A 17,080-nucleotide genomic window follows, 5' to 3' on the forward strand; every position below is an offset into this window, starting at 1 on the left:
GTTGGAAGCAACTTCTTCTAGGAGACTCAGTTTTTTTATTGTCTGTTTTTTGGAATAGGATAAGAGGGGAGTTCTTTTGGATCATTTAGTCTGATCGAAATGACAGGTTGTTTAACAGGGCTTACCAGGCTAAAAGTCCGAGAGAACTTTTTCACTGCTTTTCCCTGCAGGTTAACCAGCTAAAGCTTGATCAATGTAGAGTGTACGAAGCAAGCTTCAAAGTGCTTACCGACTGCATGAGTTATTACAATAGCGCCAACATCAACAAGCAACAAGAGGTTCTCTTGGATGGATCATACACACACCTGCAGAGGATGCTTGATGAATGCAGAATGGACGTTGAAAGGCTACGAAGGCTACATAGCAATGGGATACGTCTGGTCGCCCGCATGCAGGATCTTTTAGAAAACCTGACAGCTTAAATGCCTTGTAAGCAGAATAGTGTTGATGATCCCCCCAAATTTTTTGTAATTACCTCTGAATTTAAATCGGTGCTATCGGATCATATGGAAGCAACATTTTGTAAAGCCCTACAATGTAATTTTGTTCTCTACTTAATATAACGCTCTCGCGCCCTTTATGGTAAAAAAAAGGTAAATGGCTTTAGGCAAGCTGCTGCCTAGGCTCTGTGCATGCAGTTTGAAGGCATGTCCCTCACTATCAATCTCATCGTGACTCTATTTGCACTCTTTTTTTCCCCCCCCATAAAGGGCAAGAGCAGATTTATATTAGAAGAGAGAACAGATTACATTGCGTTGGGACTGAGTCCGACCAGGATACTGACTCTTTTGCTCACTTTGGCAGGCCTCGTGATTTTATCACTTGTTCATTTTTCCAAACTAATTATTTCATACCCGACAGAATACAAATTGCATTTATTGAGGCGGGGAGATTGCGACGATAGATATAGGCACAGACACGACGTGGCCATGGCTTCCCATGAGCTTGAGATACCCAAATTGAGGGGTCATGCTTTTTGTTAAAGGGGTAAGGGTCACATTCAGGCTCTGTTTTGCGAGTGGCGCTATGGTGAAACTGTTTGGTTGCACCTCCACACGCGACCCGGCAGGTGCTTCTACCTGCACATTGTAACCCTCTGATGCGCTTCCGACATTTGTCACCTCCCTGGGAATTACACGAGCTTGTGTTAAGTTGGCTATGACAATCGATGGCTGGTTCAGATCTGTGGGAAACCCAGAGCTCGATGCACATGGTTTCCCTGTTACATTCTTCACCACTGATCCAGACCCAGGTATAGAACACAAAAACTTTACATAATCTTCAAAACCTGCATGTCAACACTCTTAGTTAGAGCGAAAGTGCTGTGTTGGAGGACAAATGCGTGCGTTCTTATGAGTCACTTAATTGCACCAAAGTAGTGCAAATGTGCGAATTAATTGAAGGACGAATGAATGCGTGCTTATGAGTAATCAATCATTGCACCAAAGTAGTGCAAATGTGGTTGAACTCAAGCTAATGTACTTCATGGTGTTGTCAAGAAGGAGACAAACATTTATGAGTTTATACTTCTTATTACAAAATGCATACCCTTTTATTGTCTTTTGAATCGAAGATTTACTTGTTTTTGTGGCGTTTCTTTTGTTGGTTTGGACTCATTTGCTTACTTTGTGAGATTATGTGAATGCAATTGACATATAGAGGCACATACTGCCTTGTTTGATGGCTCGTAAGTCTTCTCCGTGGAGAGCCCAGGGATTTTGCTGTTTGCCTATCTTGTCATTTACCATTGGAGGTTTACCAGATTGTAGTGTATGCCTGACGAACATGTTCTAGTTTTTGCTTACTTGAGGACTTGCAACACACATGAGTGCAGGCTTGCTTCCTGTTGCACTGTTGTGCCCATGTTACATATTTCAGTTTTTGTGGCACCGCAACAATTGGATGCTGTTTCTTTTTTTTATTCCGTCGTGATTGAGCGTTGTAGCAAAAGAGTGCTTTTTTGGGTGAGAAATTGGCTGCTTTGGAAAGTATTTAATGTTGTAAAAGTGATCTTAGTTATCGGATTGGAGGCTGTTTGGGTACTAATAATGCAAGAACATAACGAATTGCTACTTCACTTTTACCTGCATTGAACACGAGTCCAGGATCCAAAGCAGCTGTAGCATTGACTTCTCCGGCTCCAAAGTCAAAAGGTGTACCAGTGCCAAGGTCTAAGCTGACATCAGAAGAAGGACGTTGGGCAAGTAAAGGTTTTCCATCCTGGCCTATGTTGTAGGCTGTTGTTGCCAATGCCGAGGAAATGGCAGCAGGGCTTAGGCTAGGGTTTTTTTGTTTCAAAAGAGCTGCAATGCCTGCAATGTGAGGAGTTGCCATGCTGGTTCCTGAAATTATGGCAAAGCTTTGGCCTGCAAAATGTTGCTGATATTTACAAGGCTAGTTGAGATGAATACGTAACAGTATTGAAGATAATTTTGACCTTCATTCATGCATTTGTGCACATATTTGTGTGTGAGTTGAAGTATCCTCAATGGTGCTGTATGACTTCCTCAAGAAATAGATACTGAGGGTTGAGTTGCTACCTTTAAATTCTTCAGAATCCTCTCCAATTTTAGACCATGCTGCCCATATCATGCTACCAGGGGCCATCACATTTGGCTTAAAAACGTCGGCAATGTCTCTTTGGTTACTGAGAGGCGTAGGTCCTCTCGATGAGTAATAAGCCACTTTTGGTGCTTCCTTGCTGTACTGTGCTGTTGCTCCACCATTTAGCTTTGCAGTTGCTGGTGACAGTTTGGATGTTGCTGCATAGTAGTTAGAGATTGCCTGCAAAATCGAAATTGGCTCCTATGATATGCAGAAGTATACATGTGGTGATTTTTTCATGTTTCTTTGTAAGGTTACTGTGTTTTCTTAGGAGTACAAATGTATAAATAAAGTAATGCTACTGCATGAGCAGATTTAGTCATTTTGGTAGTAAAAGCATCTTCGGATTTTTGTATACATAGTCTATGTGCATGCCTGGACGTCGTTAAAGCATTGTAGGCATGAATGCAGTTATGTGCGGGTCCAAGATGCACACACTGACGTCAGACTCAAACATAATTTGTAAGAATGGTTGCTGTCAATTCTAACCTTCGTTTAATGAAGATTGTATTGAAAGGATGGAGTCCCTGATGACCTTCGTTTAATAAAGCAGTCATTAACAGAAACTTCTGTGCACCTCTTTTTTGCTTTAAATGATAATGAGGATTGCCAAGTGGGGTCTTTGATTTTTAGAGCTCACCCGTGGCATCTGCAGAGTACAAATTTGAATGACTCAACAACTTCTAATGTACATTTCATAGCAGAGTTGCAAAACTACTCGTGCCTTTCTCTGAAGCACTGCGTTTGCTAGAGCCCTGTAGCATAGCACTACCCTCGCCATTGCTCTGTCATGGAGGCAGGCTACTTTCGAGTCTCAGTTTCTATGTTTTTCAGTTTCATGGAAGACATCAAAATCGCAGCACTATTTGGTTTTTATTTCTGGATTATGAACTACTTTGCTTGAGGCCGAAAAGAGCCTGTTACTAGGATTAGGATGTTTAGAAGATGTGTGGAGTACGATTTCTAGGATGAAGTCTTTGAGATGTCTTTTCCTTGTTAGTTTAAAGTTGAGTACTTGTTTTAAGTTTTAGTCAAGTAAGCTTCTTTAACTTGTTTTGCTCATTCCTTTTTAAGTGAATTTGTTTCATCTAGTTTTGCTAGTAACAAATAGATTGATTTAGTTGTTCCTTTTTCTGTTTTCTTGTGTGCCTTGATTTTGTATTTTTGTGAGTGTTTATCCCCTCCTGTAATCCGTAAGTTTAGACTATTCTGACCTTATGAAGGTATCTGTGAACGTGTCAGGTTGTGCAGGTGCCACGTGCATGGTCACCATGAAACGCATTTTGGCAAGAGTGAAACCTTGAAGCTCCTGAAATATTGTGAGGTTCCATGAAACGTTTCTTGCAACACCATAGTGGAACCTTAGCTTACAACTGTCCCTACAAACTTAAATTTATTGAAACTTAGACATTTGGAATTTTGGTGTTGTGTCTCGGTTGGTACTTGTCTAGAGGAGATACTTTTCGGAGTGAAGCTTCGCGTTTTGGCATGAAATGTCTTGGGGCTTGGAGAAGTAAGGGAATCAGATAATAGTGCATTCAAGGGTTCCGACAAACTAAGAAAACCACATGCAAGTTCATCAGAGGATTCCGAAGAAGAAAGGAAATCAAGTGATAGTGCATCTGAGGGTTCCGACAAAGCAGGGGGGTCAACTGACGGTTCATCAGAGAATTCTGAGGATTGAGATAGAAATGCTAGCGGACAGGGGAGGCAAGCGAGGCTACCAACAGGTCCCAGGGCACAGAAAAGAACATAAAGGGAATCAACTGGTAGTTGGAGAATTCTAAAGATCTAGATTGAGGTGCGAAGGAAAGGGGAGGTTAGCAGGGCTACCAACATCATAGGGCATAGAAAAAAGGAACAAAAAGGTAAGCTAGGTCCACCGGATAATTTGGTCAAGGGTACTTTTTGGCCCTTGATGCAAAGTGGATGGAGGAGGAGAACATTGCAAATTCTCTTCAGAGAGAGTTGTACCTTGAAGCTTTTGGAATATAAGCAATGTCTTTGCCAAAAGTTACCGATCAACATGTTGAATCTGGTGTGTTGTTGATTGCACAAGAGGGGAGCCACTCCACTCCTTTGTGACAGATTTCTTAGATTGAATCAAGTCACTAATTTTTCTTCGAGATTTTAGCATACTGACATGTTGACAGTATTTTGTGAAATGACTTTATGAATATATGCACACTAAATTGGCTATTTCCTTGATTGAATTGAAAACATGTGCTCGTTCATGTGTGTATTATTAGAGACATGTAGAGAAAGATGAAATGTTTGCAGCATTTTGTATGATAAATGACTTGAACTTAGTACATCTAGACATTTTCTAGAGATCAACTAGATCTAGATGTGATGGCTAAGTGAATAAGAACTGAATGTGAACTGAATGAGATTCTAGTGCATCAAGATGCTGTGTAGACTTGACCACTATCCAGATAGCTACATTTCATCACCTGATCAGAGTACTTGATCAGAGTACTTTATCCCTAGATGTATCATGTGGTTTGTTACGGGATTTTTCCCCATGGTCTCATTGGACATCTTTGAGGGTTTTTCCCATATTTCTTGTATATGGACCGATGGTCTATTTTTATGTAATGCGAAGGGTCAAAGCCCCACTTTTATGCGCACGCGCGTGTGTATGTGTGTGTGTGTGTGTGTGTGTGAGAGAGAGAGAGAGAGAGAGAGAGAGAGAGAGAGAGAGAGAGAGAGAGAGAGAGACCTTTATCTCATTGACATCTGTCACAAATATTGCAGGAATAGAGAATGGGATTGTCGGCAAGCGTTGAGAAATATCAACAAGGTCAAGTGCCAAAATCATCACGATTCCAGCTGCAGAAAGACTTTGTGCAGTTGTGACAACATTGGCGATGGAAGAGGCTTGGTAAAGGAAGTTGTTCGTGTAAGTACATATTAAGAGTTTGCCCTGCACTGCTGCTTTGTCAAATAAGCTGGCATCTTGGCATTCAGTGGCCTCTGTGCTCCCGCTTGCATTATTTGCCAAAGCGTCAGCTACTGCTATGAGACTGTACATTGCATTGCCACTGGTTGCAGCTGGTTCATTATACAAGAAGAATGAATGGATAAGAAAGGATAAGGGAATAGAAACATGGAGAGAGAAATGGACAGAGCAGAGAATAAATGGAGCAAATGTTTAGACAGACAAACAGATTGATGGACCCAAATGCACCGTGGAGACATATATGGATAGATAGTCAGATGAGGAATGCTTATATGCATACTAGACATACAGAATAGCAGTATAAATAGATAGAAAGACAGCCATACAGAGAACAAATAGATAGACACTCTATTATAGAACAGCCCTAAGAAACCCAAGTTTGTGCACTTACGTGCTAATCCTTGGCCTTCAATGGTCTTGTTATTGCCAAGTGTGATAGAGTTTGTGTAGGTTCTGTCATGCATGCTTGAGGCAACGGAGCATATCCACGGACTGAAAGATCCCATGGAGATCGGATACGGCCCCGAGTTTCCTGCAGCCTGTGCCACGAATACTCCTGCCTTTGTGGCGGAGAGCAGAGCCACATCAAAGATGTTTATGAAGACTGATGCTCCAGAAGGTGGCCCACCTGGTCCAATGGACAAGCTCAATATATCCACTTTATCCTTCACAGCCTGCCGTAGGTTCGGATGACAGATATATAAATCGTGAGTTTAGAAATACCTCATCCTTTTCTTGTTCATAGTCAATCACAGAAGATATGCAGATTATTACACTAAAGAGCAAAATGCAATATGCCTTTGCACCTGCTCAATGGCGGCCACGACATCGGAAAGTAATCCGCCAAATCCTGGGTACAATGCTCTGTACATTGCAACACTGCAAAAGGGAAGGGTTCAGATTAGTCCTCCTGCAACTTTGGATATCTTTAACCAGAGGTACAATGGAACTTACTGAGCTTTTGGAGCCATGCCACTAGCATATCCGAAGCTCATGCCATCCACTACCACTTCGACACCATTGTTCCCAGATGCAGTAGAGCTTGTATGCCTGGCATTGCAGACATCAAACAAGTTCGAAAGCTTCAAGCTGAGCGCACGTGCACACCCGCACCCCGCCCCCCCCCCCCCCCCCCACACACACACACACACACATGAACGCACACACACTGTTTTATATTCAATCTTGCTAAAATATGTTTTTTTTTCCCTCGCATAGGCCTCAGTTTCCCCTTTAACGAGAAGGCAGCAATGAGAACTGAAGGAACAAGTACTCACGTGCCATGGCCTTCCGCATCGATGGGTGATGCATAGTGAATGGATGCATTGAAAAGACCAGCAGCGATGGCGCCCTCTGCAAAGTATTGTGCTCCCACAAGCTTTTTGTTGCAAGATCCTTCTGGGAATTGGTCTCCACTCTGGCAAATGCCCTTATATCGACTAGGACTTGCATAGTTATCATCCTTGAAGCTTGGGTGTTTTGGATCTACACCAGTGTCAACAACACCAATCACTATGCCCTCTCCAGCATGCTCTTGACCACCATCTATTTCCCATGCTCCATCAGCCAATCCTATGTAAGTTGGAGTATATGTGGTTTGCTTTTTGAATGATGTGTCCTCCTCTATGAGCACCACTTGTGGAAGCTCCCTTAATATGTTAACCTACATAATAAACCAAAGCACTAGCCTTTGAAATGACATAACTTGAAAATCTCCAATTGAAAGTAAATATGGATCTACATGGTTATGGGATAGAAACAACAAGATCGTGAATTATGTTAAAACTTCATATTGAAAAACATAGTGTTTTGGGGGGGGGGGGGGGGGTCATCCTACATAGTCGGGTGCACAAACAATTAGAACATTGGCCACTAGGTGTGAATCAACTTTTAGGGTGGGTAGTTCAAAGTCTTAGAAAGATGAATTGTGGCTCATTTGTGAGCATTCCTTCTGTGGTTGCCATACTTCTACTTCAGTCCCTTGCCAACTTCATCCAAGATGACATGGTATGTTACTGCCTCATGGTGGTGGCTTGTTCCATGCGCTATTAGCTCCAAGCTTCAGGGAGTGCATGTATGGGCTCTTTGAATTGAAGGCTGAGTCTTGTAATAAGAAGCTTGTAGCCATGGGGAATTTTACTGTGGGTATGCAGCTTGTTATTTGTACTTACATGGCTTGTGTCAAGTTGTGCATGCGAGATGGATGTTAGTGGGGGCTAATATTGGTAGCAGAGCAACATCTTGTTCTCTTAAGAAGATTTATAAATTTTCTCATGTAGGAAAACGGCGTCTTTTCCAATGTTTTTCATACAATGAATAACATCATGAGCTTCTGTTCGAGAGGCACCGCATACCTAGCTAGGTATGCGGTGCCTCCCTCACAGAAGCTCATGATGTGTTGAGGTAAGTCACAATGTGGGAATTATTGTGAGAATTTGTCCAAAACTTCTTGTGAAGATATCCTAGTGACACACAATAGAGCACTTGAGTGCATGAGATGCTCTAGACTCTTGCTTAGGATGATATGGAACAAAAGCGGATTAAGAGATATCAATGTGATCTTAATTAATTATTTTGTCTTTTACGTATTATTTTACTCATTTGACATGATTCTATGGAGGCTATTCCTATTGGGTAGTATATAAGTGCACCCAAGCCCCCATTGTATAATCATCGATTTACTAGAAACACCACCTTCCTTCTTCACACCGCCTTCTCCTATCTTCGCGATCAATGAGCAACGAGCTCTGATACCATGTCAAAGTCGACAATGTGGAAGTGTAGAGCAAGGCAGAGAATGCATGAGGGAGAAACAGAGAACTTTTATTGAACCAACCAACCATGGCTCTTCCTGGATATTGTTTTAAAAAGCTGCCAGGTTGGCAAAATGCAGCTCCACGAGAAAACAGGTCCGTTGGTGCCCCCCACAACCCTGCAGCAGTACCTGACGGGGGAGCTCTTGACCCTGCGTTTTGATCGACGGCGACGTCTTGGCACTTTTGACTAGCGTTTTGAAACGCAGGGCAGGACGGGTCAAGGGCAGCCTTGTTTGGAGAGTATTGAAAGGTTGCTCCGAGAGGGCATGGTTGGCAGCCTGTTGCAGAGACAGAGTATTGAAACATTTTTGCGAGCGTCCCTCGTGACTAAATGGCACGGGGTCTTGAATGAAGACTCCGCCATGGGATCGAAGGTGGACAGCGAGGATCTCGAGGAGATCCTCGTCGTCGAACCTTGAGGAGATCCGACATGGAAAAAAAAGCGGCGGCGCCTCCCGCCCACGGATTTGAACCCAGACCAGACGTTGTGGCAGCCCAATCAGCTAACCGTGCGTGCGTGTTGATTTCGTTGAAATGGGTGTGTGTTTACACTTACTTATGCTTGTGTGAGTTTACACCCCGGATATCCGAGTTTACAATGGAGCTCCCAATACTTGATTGTGACTCGTGTGTTAAAGTTCACTCCGTCGATGTTTGAACCTGTGTGTTGGAGTTCCCATCGATGTTTGAACCTGTGTGTTCGAGTTAAAGACATTGCATCTGGCAAGGAACCAATGCAACGTATACAAAATACTATGGATGTGTGCACAATCCATTGTTGTTGGTTGGATTATGGATAAGATGCGTTGCAAAGTTCATTATCTTGGAAATCTTGGACGTGACGTGCTCTTAGTTCACGAATGGAGATTCTTGGATGTAGTGCGGTCTACAGTTCAACTTTCTATGAGGAGGCAACAAGTGCTTAAAATGACATTCTTTTCAAGTGACAGGTTGGTGGTACCAAATCTATCTAGCTCTTCAGCTTCTTCGTTAATTTGGACTTGACCCAATTTGATTGCTTTGGAAAATGTTTTTGGGTCACTCGCTTCCACATTAAACTTGACTAAGTGGTTTAACCTAAAAAGAAAAGCTTTGAGTTGTTTCTCATCTTTCTTTTGAGTTGTGCACCTAGCTGCATCACTTGGCTAGCATAAAGTTGTTGGAGCTTTGGCTTTGGTTGTATCACTAGCTTGTTCGTTTGAAAATTTGACATAGTACAATCCCCCCCTCTTCACTCTTAATTAAATTAGATGCCTTGTAAGACCCTCTACTTTCTGATTAAATTGAATGTTTTGCAAGGACCCTTCACCTGTAAGAAAACCAATGGCTAACACGTGGAAGCCCTCTCCATGCTTGAAATTTTTAAGCTCCATAGCTTGAACGGACGTGTTTTTCAAAAAGATATTTGGTTTTCAAAGTCAGTAGGGTAGGGGTTACACATTGTGAAAAAGAAATGGGAGAGAGAATCTTCGAAGATACTCTCCGCCTTGGGAGTTCCACTGTGGGAGTTCCAGTGGAACTGCAACTCGTGCATGAGGATTACATCAAGTTCCACCAACAGTGCTGCAGCACGTGCTCTTTCGTTCTCTCACAGTTCCTGAAGGGAGGGGGTCAGCAGCGCCTTGGGGAGAGGGAAGGTTTCGTTGTTGAAGGGCGACAGGAGAAGGAGGGCAGGCCAAGGGAGGAGGGCGCATTTTTCTCTCTCGCGTGGAGAGGTTGTTCACCTCTTTCTCGCTCGCGCGCAAGGCTGTTTGCCTCTCTCTTTCAATCCGTATGTGCATGAAAATGTGGGCAGGCATGACGGGAGGTGAGGCTACGCAGAGAAAGTGTGGAGTAGAGCGATGGAGGCTAGGCGCTGCAGAGCGATGGAGGCAAGGTAGTGCGGCAACGCAAGAGGAGGAAGGTACGGAGGAGTTTCGTTAGGGGCTGGCGTGAGGGGAGCTGAATATTCACCGTTAATAACTTTTTTTAAAGTGGAGTGAGTAGGAGCAGCAAGTAGGATAGTTGTTTCATGTACATACTCGTTCAATTTCTTTAAATTATTCCATTCTTTCCCCTTACCCCCTTCCATTGATGCTTAGTAGGATAGTTGTTTCATGTACATACTCGTTCAATTTCTTTAAATTATTCCATTCTTTCCCCTTACCCCCTTCCATTGATGCTTACTACTCCCTTGTCATTGTGGCACCCTTCCTCGATAACCCTTGCACCACAAGCCTCAATACTGTAGTTGGGGAGAGGCCTTCATTGCACAAGAGCTATGGACTACACTAGCGTGGCCCACATAGAGAGCAGGGCACTCCACTGTCTCGGGAGAGAGAGAGAGAGAGAGAGAGAGAGAGAGAGAGAGAGAGGAAGGCTTCCAGGTTAATTGCATGAGCAAGAGAGAGAGACTATTATTGCCTCTCAAGTGAATTGTGTGAGCAAGAGAGACTTTTGCAGCTTGTTAGTTGAATTGTACGACATGTGGGCCTCCCTAATAGAAGACAGGAGATAGTGAGAGTTGATTGGGCATGGGTCCCCTCCAATTGAGAGAGAGATCTACAAAAAGTTCACCATTTTTCAAAATCGGGGCACGACATGTGGGGCTCCCTAAATAGAAAACGAGAGATAAAGAGAATCGATTGGGCGTGGGCCTCCTCCAATTGAGAGACAAGAAAGTTTTGGGTGGAATTTGTCAGCCTCTTGAGGTGGTTGAGAAGCAATTTATAAGAACTGGCAGTAGCCCTGGGTACCGCTCTTTTTATACCATCTAATAGAACAATGGGCAATGCTGCCAATAAGGTGTGTATATGGTGGGATCTAAAAAACCCCAGCCTAAAAATCTTGTAGGGCTTGACTCAAGGTCATCCTGCTGAACTTTGGCACCTTCTTTGGGGCGTGCTAAAAGTGCAACAAATTTGGGCATTTTACTAGATCGTGTCTAGCTACTATAGTAATGACCCTAGGCCTAGTTGTTGGTGAAAAAGACATGCCTACAATGGGACAGGTGGATACTGAAGAGGAGACTCCATAGAAGGGTACTAAGAAGGCCCAAGAAGACGACATCATAACTCCGACAAGTGAACCAAAGGGAATATGGAGAAACCTGCCAAAGCCCATCTTAGCAACGGTAAGGTCACCCCCGGCTATTGCTTCATGCCCATTGCCCTAGTATCCAACATTTCATGCAAGCGATTCAAATCTCAAGCGTGGGCAACTAAAAGAAGCCCTGCCAGCTATTCCCAAATCCCCCTTTCTTTATGATAATATCTTTCAGGTTCTTCGAGACGCTAACCCTGAAAACCTCAAGGTTACAGAGCGGAATGGGATTGATCTAATGGAAAAGAATAGTAGGAAAGAGGGCGCAGAAGAAGAATTTCTAGAGGTTGAGGACTTCGTACCTTCTCTCACTAGAGCTCGTACTGCATTTATGGAATGGGAAGGGGCTTAAAACCCAAAAAAAGAGCTCCCTATTCTAGGAGGAAGTAAAAAAAGATGAGGGTATTAACTGTTGGGCTATCCAAGAACATCACCTAAATGCTGCTAGCAAAAGATGGCAAGCTGTGGGGACCAAGCTGGTTTTCTATAGAGAAGGTGCTAATGGGTACAATGGCATCCTCTCGGTTGTGAACAGAGATCTAGAACCAAAAGAGTTGTTGAATCATCTCTTTTAGAGCTCTACGAGTTAAGGTAAAGTGGGCAGATCAACATATCACCATGATCAACATATATGGTCCTTGCTTGGTAAAGGAAAGAGCAAAGCTTTGGGAGTAGCTTAAGGACTATTATGCTGAAGTGGACTGGCTTCAGGTGGGAGACTTTAATATGGTGGAGAAGAGAAGAGACAAGACTGATGAATCAAACATGTTAGCTGAATCTAAAAGATCCAAATGGCTAAGCCTCTGCGAGAAATCGGCATTAATTGACTTGTGGGAGATAAGCCCGTGGAGAAACACGCCTGGTTTCACATACACCAGCCTCCAATATGTCGGTATGGCTTCTCGGCTAGACCACTGCTGTTGCTCTCATCAAGGCGATTGGCTGCCCCATGGCTAGAATTGAAGGTGGTAGCCTCGCAGTGTCTATCAGATCACTTGTCATTAGGCATTAAATTTTTTAAAACCAAGGGAGAAGATAATTTCCCCCAAGGGTCTAAGAAATTACTTTCGTCTAGGGCTCACCTCTTTAAGGACCTGCTCTTCAAAAGCCTCACCCTCAAAGCTTTGACCAAGCTTCGGAAAGATGTGGATATGGAAAGCCATAGGGCCTCATATATTTTCACCAAGAGTATGCAAAAAGCAAATAAAACTACAAGCCCTAGAAGGAAAAAATACCAGGAGGGATGTCTTAAGCAGCTTGATGACGAAGTAGAGCTTCTCACCACCAAAAAATAGGAAGAGTCTCCCTTGGAAGTTGAGCACAAAAGATGGCTAGAAGCTAAAATGCACTTAACTGACCACCAATTGGAGGAGCCGAGGAAGGCCAGAATCCTATCTAGATAAACCTTTCTCCAACGTGAGGAGGCCAACCATGCACACTTCTTTAGGGCCCTCAAAGTCAAAAGAAATAGGGGTATGGTCCTCTCGCTCATAGATGGGGACGCAAATGATTTGAAGAATCGGATAAAATGGCTCAGCTAATGCTCAACCACCTACGATAGATCATAGGCCAGTTCGAGGACTGAGGTGGACGGTCCTAGATCTACTCTTCTTGGGAGCTCAAAAGAACGATATCTCTCTTTGAAGCCAACCTTATGGAGAAGGCATTCACCGAGGATGAATGCTCTCTTGCGCTACAAGACCTAGGAAAAGAGAGGTCCCCTGGTTGGGACAAACTGACTACTATCAGAGAATTTTGGGACGATCTTAAGTCCTCAATTACGCACATGGCTAATCAAGTCCTACTTGATGGAGTCTTAGACTTGAGCACTAGAGGCCTCATCAAGCCTATCTCCAAACAAGTATGTTGTTCTCATTTGATATATTGGTGTCCCATAACGATGATGTCAGTTGCCTATCAAAACTATGGCCCACAGACTCTCCCCCCTACTAGACAAAGTCCTCACTCCTCACCAACATGGATTTATAAAGGGAATGTCAATTTATAATACCTTCGAGATCAAAAGATCTATTAAACAAAAATTCCCACTAGCCCCTCTAATGTTTGCCATTGGATCCCGTCCTCTTGTAACATTACTCGAAGACAATGCTGCTAAAGTGGAGATTCAAGGACTAACTCTACCTAACAACGATCAACTTCTGGCTAAGCTCTTTGCGGATGACCCCTACTTTTTCTCAAGGCGTGCCCTCAGGTCATTAGGAAGGCTCTTGAAATTGTGCAAACATATGCCTTAGCTTCATGGTCAAAGTGTAGCATTGAAAAGTCGATATTGATCTCTCTATCTGAGAATGATTCATTTGATCCGTCAATGTGGATAGGAGAGATAGGGACAAAAGGGAGGATTTTTCGGCACCTAGGAGCCCCTATGGGAGTAGACATGACCCAGAAGCAAAGATTCCTTTGGGTTATGGAGAAGGTAAAGATCAAGATGCAAAGGTGGCAGTATGTGCTTCTCCCCTTTCCAAGTAGAAGTAAGGTTATCAATTCATTTATGCTCCCTTATATAGCCTTCAATAATCCTTTTCTTAAACTTGCCAAATGCAATTGGAAAGAGTTCTTGAAACCAGTAAAGAGATTCCTATGGAAGAACAACACTAAATAACGCCCTCACAATTGGCTAAATGGGAGATAGTTACGAGCCCTATGGAGCAAGACGGTCTTGGGATTCTTAGCCCTAGTATTCATGCGGAGGCCTTGTGTGCCAAGTTTGTGGTTACACTCGCAAAACAGGACCAAGCTTGAGCTATTATGGCTAAGGCTATGATAGATAACTCTAAGTTATGCTCGAAAGGTGGCCAATGGAAAGGATTTGAATTGCACGATAAGCTGCCCCTCGTTGGCCCATCCTTAAACTTGGTGGTTCGATAGCCGAGCTCACTCGAAAATGCAACAGGGCTACGCAGTCCTTGGATGGGGAGAGCTGTCTAGGTATTTTCACAATTCCATAACTCACAGGTCCCCTTGGCTCTCATGGCTCAGCATGAGCGTGGTAGGAATTTGTAATTTTTTGGTTATGTTAATATAATCTACTCACAATTGAGAGTTTTGCAAAAAAAAAAAAAGGGACAAGAAAGTTTTTCGTATAGTGTGCACGTGCACACGTTCACATGCACGTATGCATACATGCACACACACACACATGCACATATGCGTTACCTTGTGTGTGTGCACATGCACGTGCACAAGCACGCATGTGCGTGCACGTGCGCGTGCACACACACACACACACACACACACACACACACACACACACACACACACACACAAGGTATCATATTTGCAAGTGTCACCCCATTGTAATTGTGGGAACTATGTTTTCTTGGAGTTCAAATTGCAAATTAGACTTAATTTAATTAACACTTGCCAAAAGAGGAGGGAGGGGCCTTTACCTGGCTCTTGGTTAGAAGGGCAGAAAATCCATTGATGAGGTAAGTGTAGCTATAAACCTTGGTAAAGGACCTTTTTCCAAAAGCATGCTCAAGTAAATAGTCATGACTCCTTGCTAGTTGTAAACCATATTGATCCGCAGAAACACTGTCATGACAACAGAAAGCTTGAGGGCATGAGCATGAGAATTTATATGGCTTCCCTTTGATAAAATATATGCTAGTGAAATTCAAATGGGCTAATTATCACACAAGAAGTTTTGAACAAATTCTCACAATAATTCCCACATTGTGACTTACCTCAACATCATGAGCTTCTCTAAGGGAGGCACCGCATACCTAGCTAGGTACGATTTGGGGGGGGGGGGGGGGGGGGTGGTCCCTTGCCCCCAATCGTACCTAGCTAGGTATGCGGTGCCTCTCGATCAGAAGCTCATGATGTTATTCATTGTATGAAAAACACTGGAAAAGACTCCGTTTTCCTACATGAGAAAATTTCTAAATCTTGTTGTGTCATCAACCTTGTAGATTTGAGTTGACTTCGGATTCTATTTGCCAAAATTAGCAATGAAAAGCGCTACGTTTGAGACGTAAATTTACAAACTATGAGTGAGTGTTACAAACTCTGGGGTGGATTTGAACTCTTGAAACAAAATTGACATTAATTTGGCCTTTTTAAAAACAGATTAGGGCACCACTTCCCTAACATTGTCTCAATTTCTCAAACAGACAGTCAAAATTGGTACATATCTTCTTGGCTCATTCAATGCCTAAATGAGCAAACACAAAAACTTTGCTTTGGGCTTTGAAAATCTTCTCTTTTAATATCAAAATACTTCCAATAAAATGCATTATTCATGAATTTATCCCAAAATCACGAGCTAGTGATAGAGAAATTTGTAAATACCAAATGATTTCATAGTAGATTCACTGTCATCCACACAACCATTGACATATCACAAAATCCTTTGATGTCACATATTGACACCCACACATCCATTGCTAATCCTTTAATATAGCAATTGTGGAAAAAAATATTTTTTATAAAATTAAGTAGGGACATGTGAGAATTGTATGAATGTGTCTATGTTTTGTGTGCGTGCGTGCGTGTGTGTGAGTGTGTGTGAGTGTGTGTGTGTGTGTGTGTGTGTGTGTGTGAGAGAGAGAGAGAGAGAGAGAGAGAGAGAGAGATTTCATTGTCGTCCTAGAAGGTCAAATATGACCTATGGGACGTGTGTGGAGCTTATAAGTGACTCTTGATGCTTAAGAACTGTGGAAATGAGCATCGCAATAGAGAATATACATTGTATTTGGGAGAGGAATGTGTGTAAGGAAAGATTATGGCTAAAAATGTGGGGAAAGCAAGCTCTAATGTGATTCTAATGTGATCAAAAGCTGAGCACTCAAGTAGGGTGCTATACTTAGACTCACACAATTTGAAAGTTTGAGAGAGAGAGAGAGAGAGAGAGAGAGAGAGAGAGAGAGAGAGAGCAAACTCATAAGGGATGGATAACGATCCACCACGTTTAAGTTAGGTAGGGCTCCAAATCACCCCATCATTTTACCAGACTTTCATGGTTACTTTGTTTACCAATGTCGCAATGCTCACCTTGGCATGATGCTTCCTTCATTGAGCTCATTGTCGCTAAATATATGTGAAACGGGCGGATCTTTTAACATAACCACATGAACGGTTCGGCTCTCTGTGGATATCGCAGTTGTAAGTAGACATGAAATTAGTGCTGATTTACATACAACAAGAATGACAAGCAAGAAGTGATCCATTTAGAAGTAAAGCTCCTCAAAGCTCACAAGCGGAATGAGCTCTAACTTTCCTATGGGTACATAATCATTGAGTGGTAGCCTTTTATGCTTATCTCTTTTCTAGCATTAGCAAATGCATGTAGCTTTATCTTTATCTTGGTGGTTGAATTTTATAGGAAATCTTGGGTGGATTAGGATGTGAACAATTTTGTATATGATTTAAGTCATTTCATGCTCAACTCTACTTTTACTATTGAACAAATCATTGACAAATATATCCATGGATGCACTTTACTATTGAACAAATCATCGACAAATATATCCATGGATGCACAGGGAGTGCATCCATGTGGAATATCGCACACAGAGGAAGAGAGCCAAGTGTGGGTTCTACTTTTACTATTGAAACAAATCATTGACAAATGTATCCATGGATGCACGGAGAG

The 17,080-nt window shown here is 42.8% G+C and overlaps 1 protein-coding gene across 1 annotated transcript; it reads right to left on the reverse strand.

The window, feature by feature from the left end:
• Positions 1 to 749: 749 nt before the first annotated feature.
• Positions 750 to 16,598, reverse strand: LOC147422279 (subtilisin-like protease SBT2.3). Its single transcript, XM_086502919.1, has 10 exons — positions 16,480 to 16,598; positions 14,874 to 15,018; positions 6,844 to 7,229; positions 6,521 to 6,616; positions 6,373 to 6,445; positions 5,958 to 6,240; positions 5,327 to 5,658; positions 2,541 to 2,784; positions 2,085 to 2,366; positions 750 to 1,288 (listed from the first exon to the last, which is right to left on the reverse strand). The coding sequence occupies exons 1-10, from the start codon at positions 16,548 to 16,550 to the stop codon at positions 876 to 878; spliced, it is 2,325 nt and encodes a 774-aa protein (XP_086359045.1). The 5' UTR covers positions 16,551 to 16,598; the 3' UTR covers positions 750 to 875.
• Between the last annotated feature and the right edge of the window lie 482 nt (positions 16,599 to 17,080).

Source organism: Adiantum capillus-veneris, chromosome 27, assembly GCF_014529385.1.
Source record: "Adiantum capillus-veneris isolate H3 chromosome 27, ASM1452938v2, whole genome shotgun sequence".
Classification (NCBI taxonomy): domain Eukaryota; kingdom Viridiplantae; phylum Streptophyta; class Polypodiopsida; order Polypodiales; family Pteridaceae; genus Adiantum; species Adiantum capillus-veneris.

What these genes read in the sequence shown, in the direction of transcription:
- LOC147422279 (XM_086502919.1), bottom strand. Translation starts at nt 16,550, where the DNA reads ATGTTAAAAGATCCGCCCGTTTCACATATATTTAGCGACAATGAGCTC. An exon ending in GAAGGAAGCATCATGCCAAG is followed by an intron (nt 15,019 to 16,479) that starts GTGAGCATTGCG and finishes TTGTCATGACAG; the next exon opens with TGTTTCTGCGGATCAATATG. An exon ending in TCGTGGCCGCCATTGAGCAG is followed by an intron (nt 6,241 to 6,372) that starts GTGCAAAGGCAT and finishes AACCTACGGCAG; the next exon opens with GCTGTGAAGGATAAAGTGGA.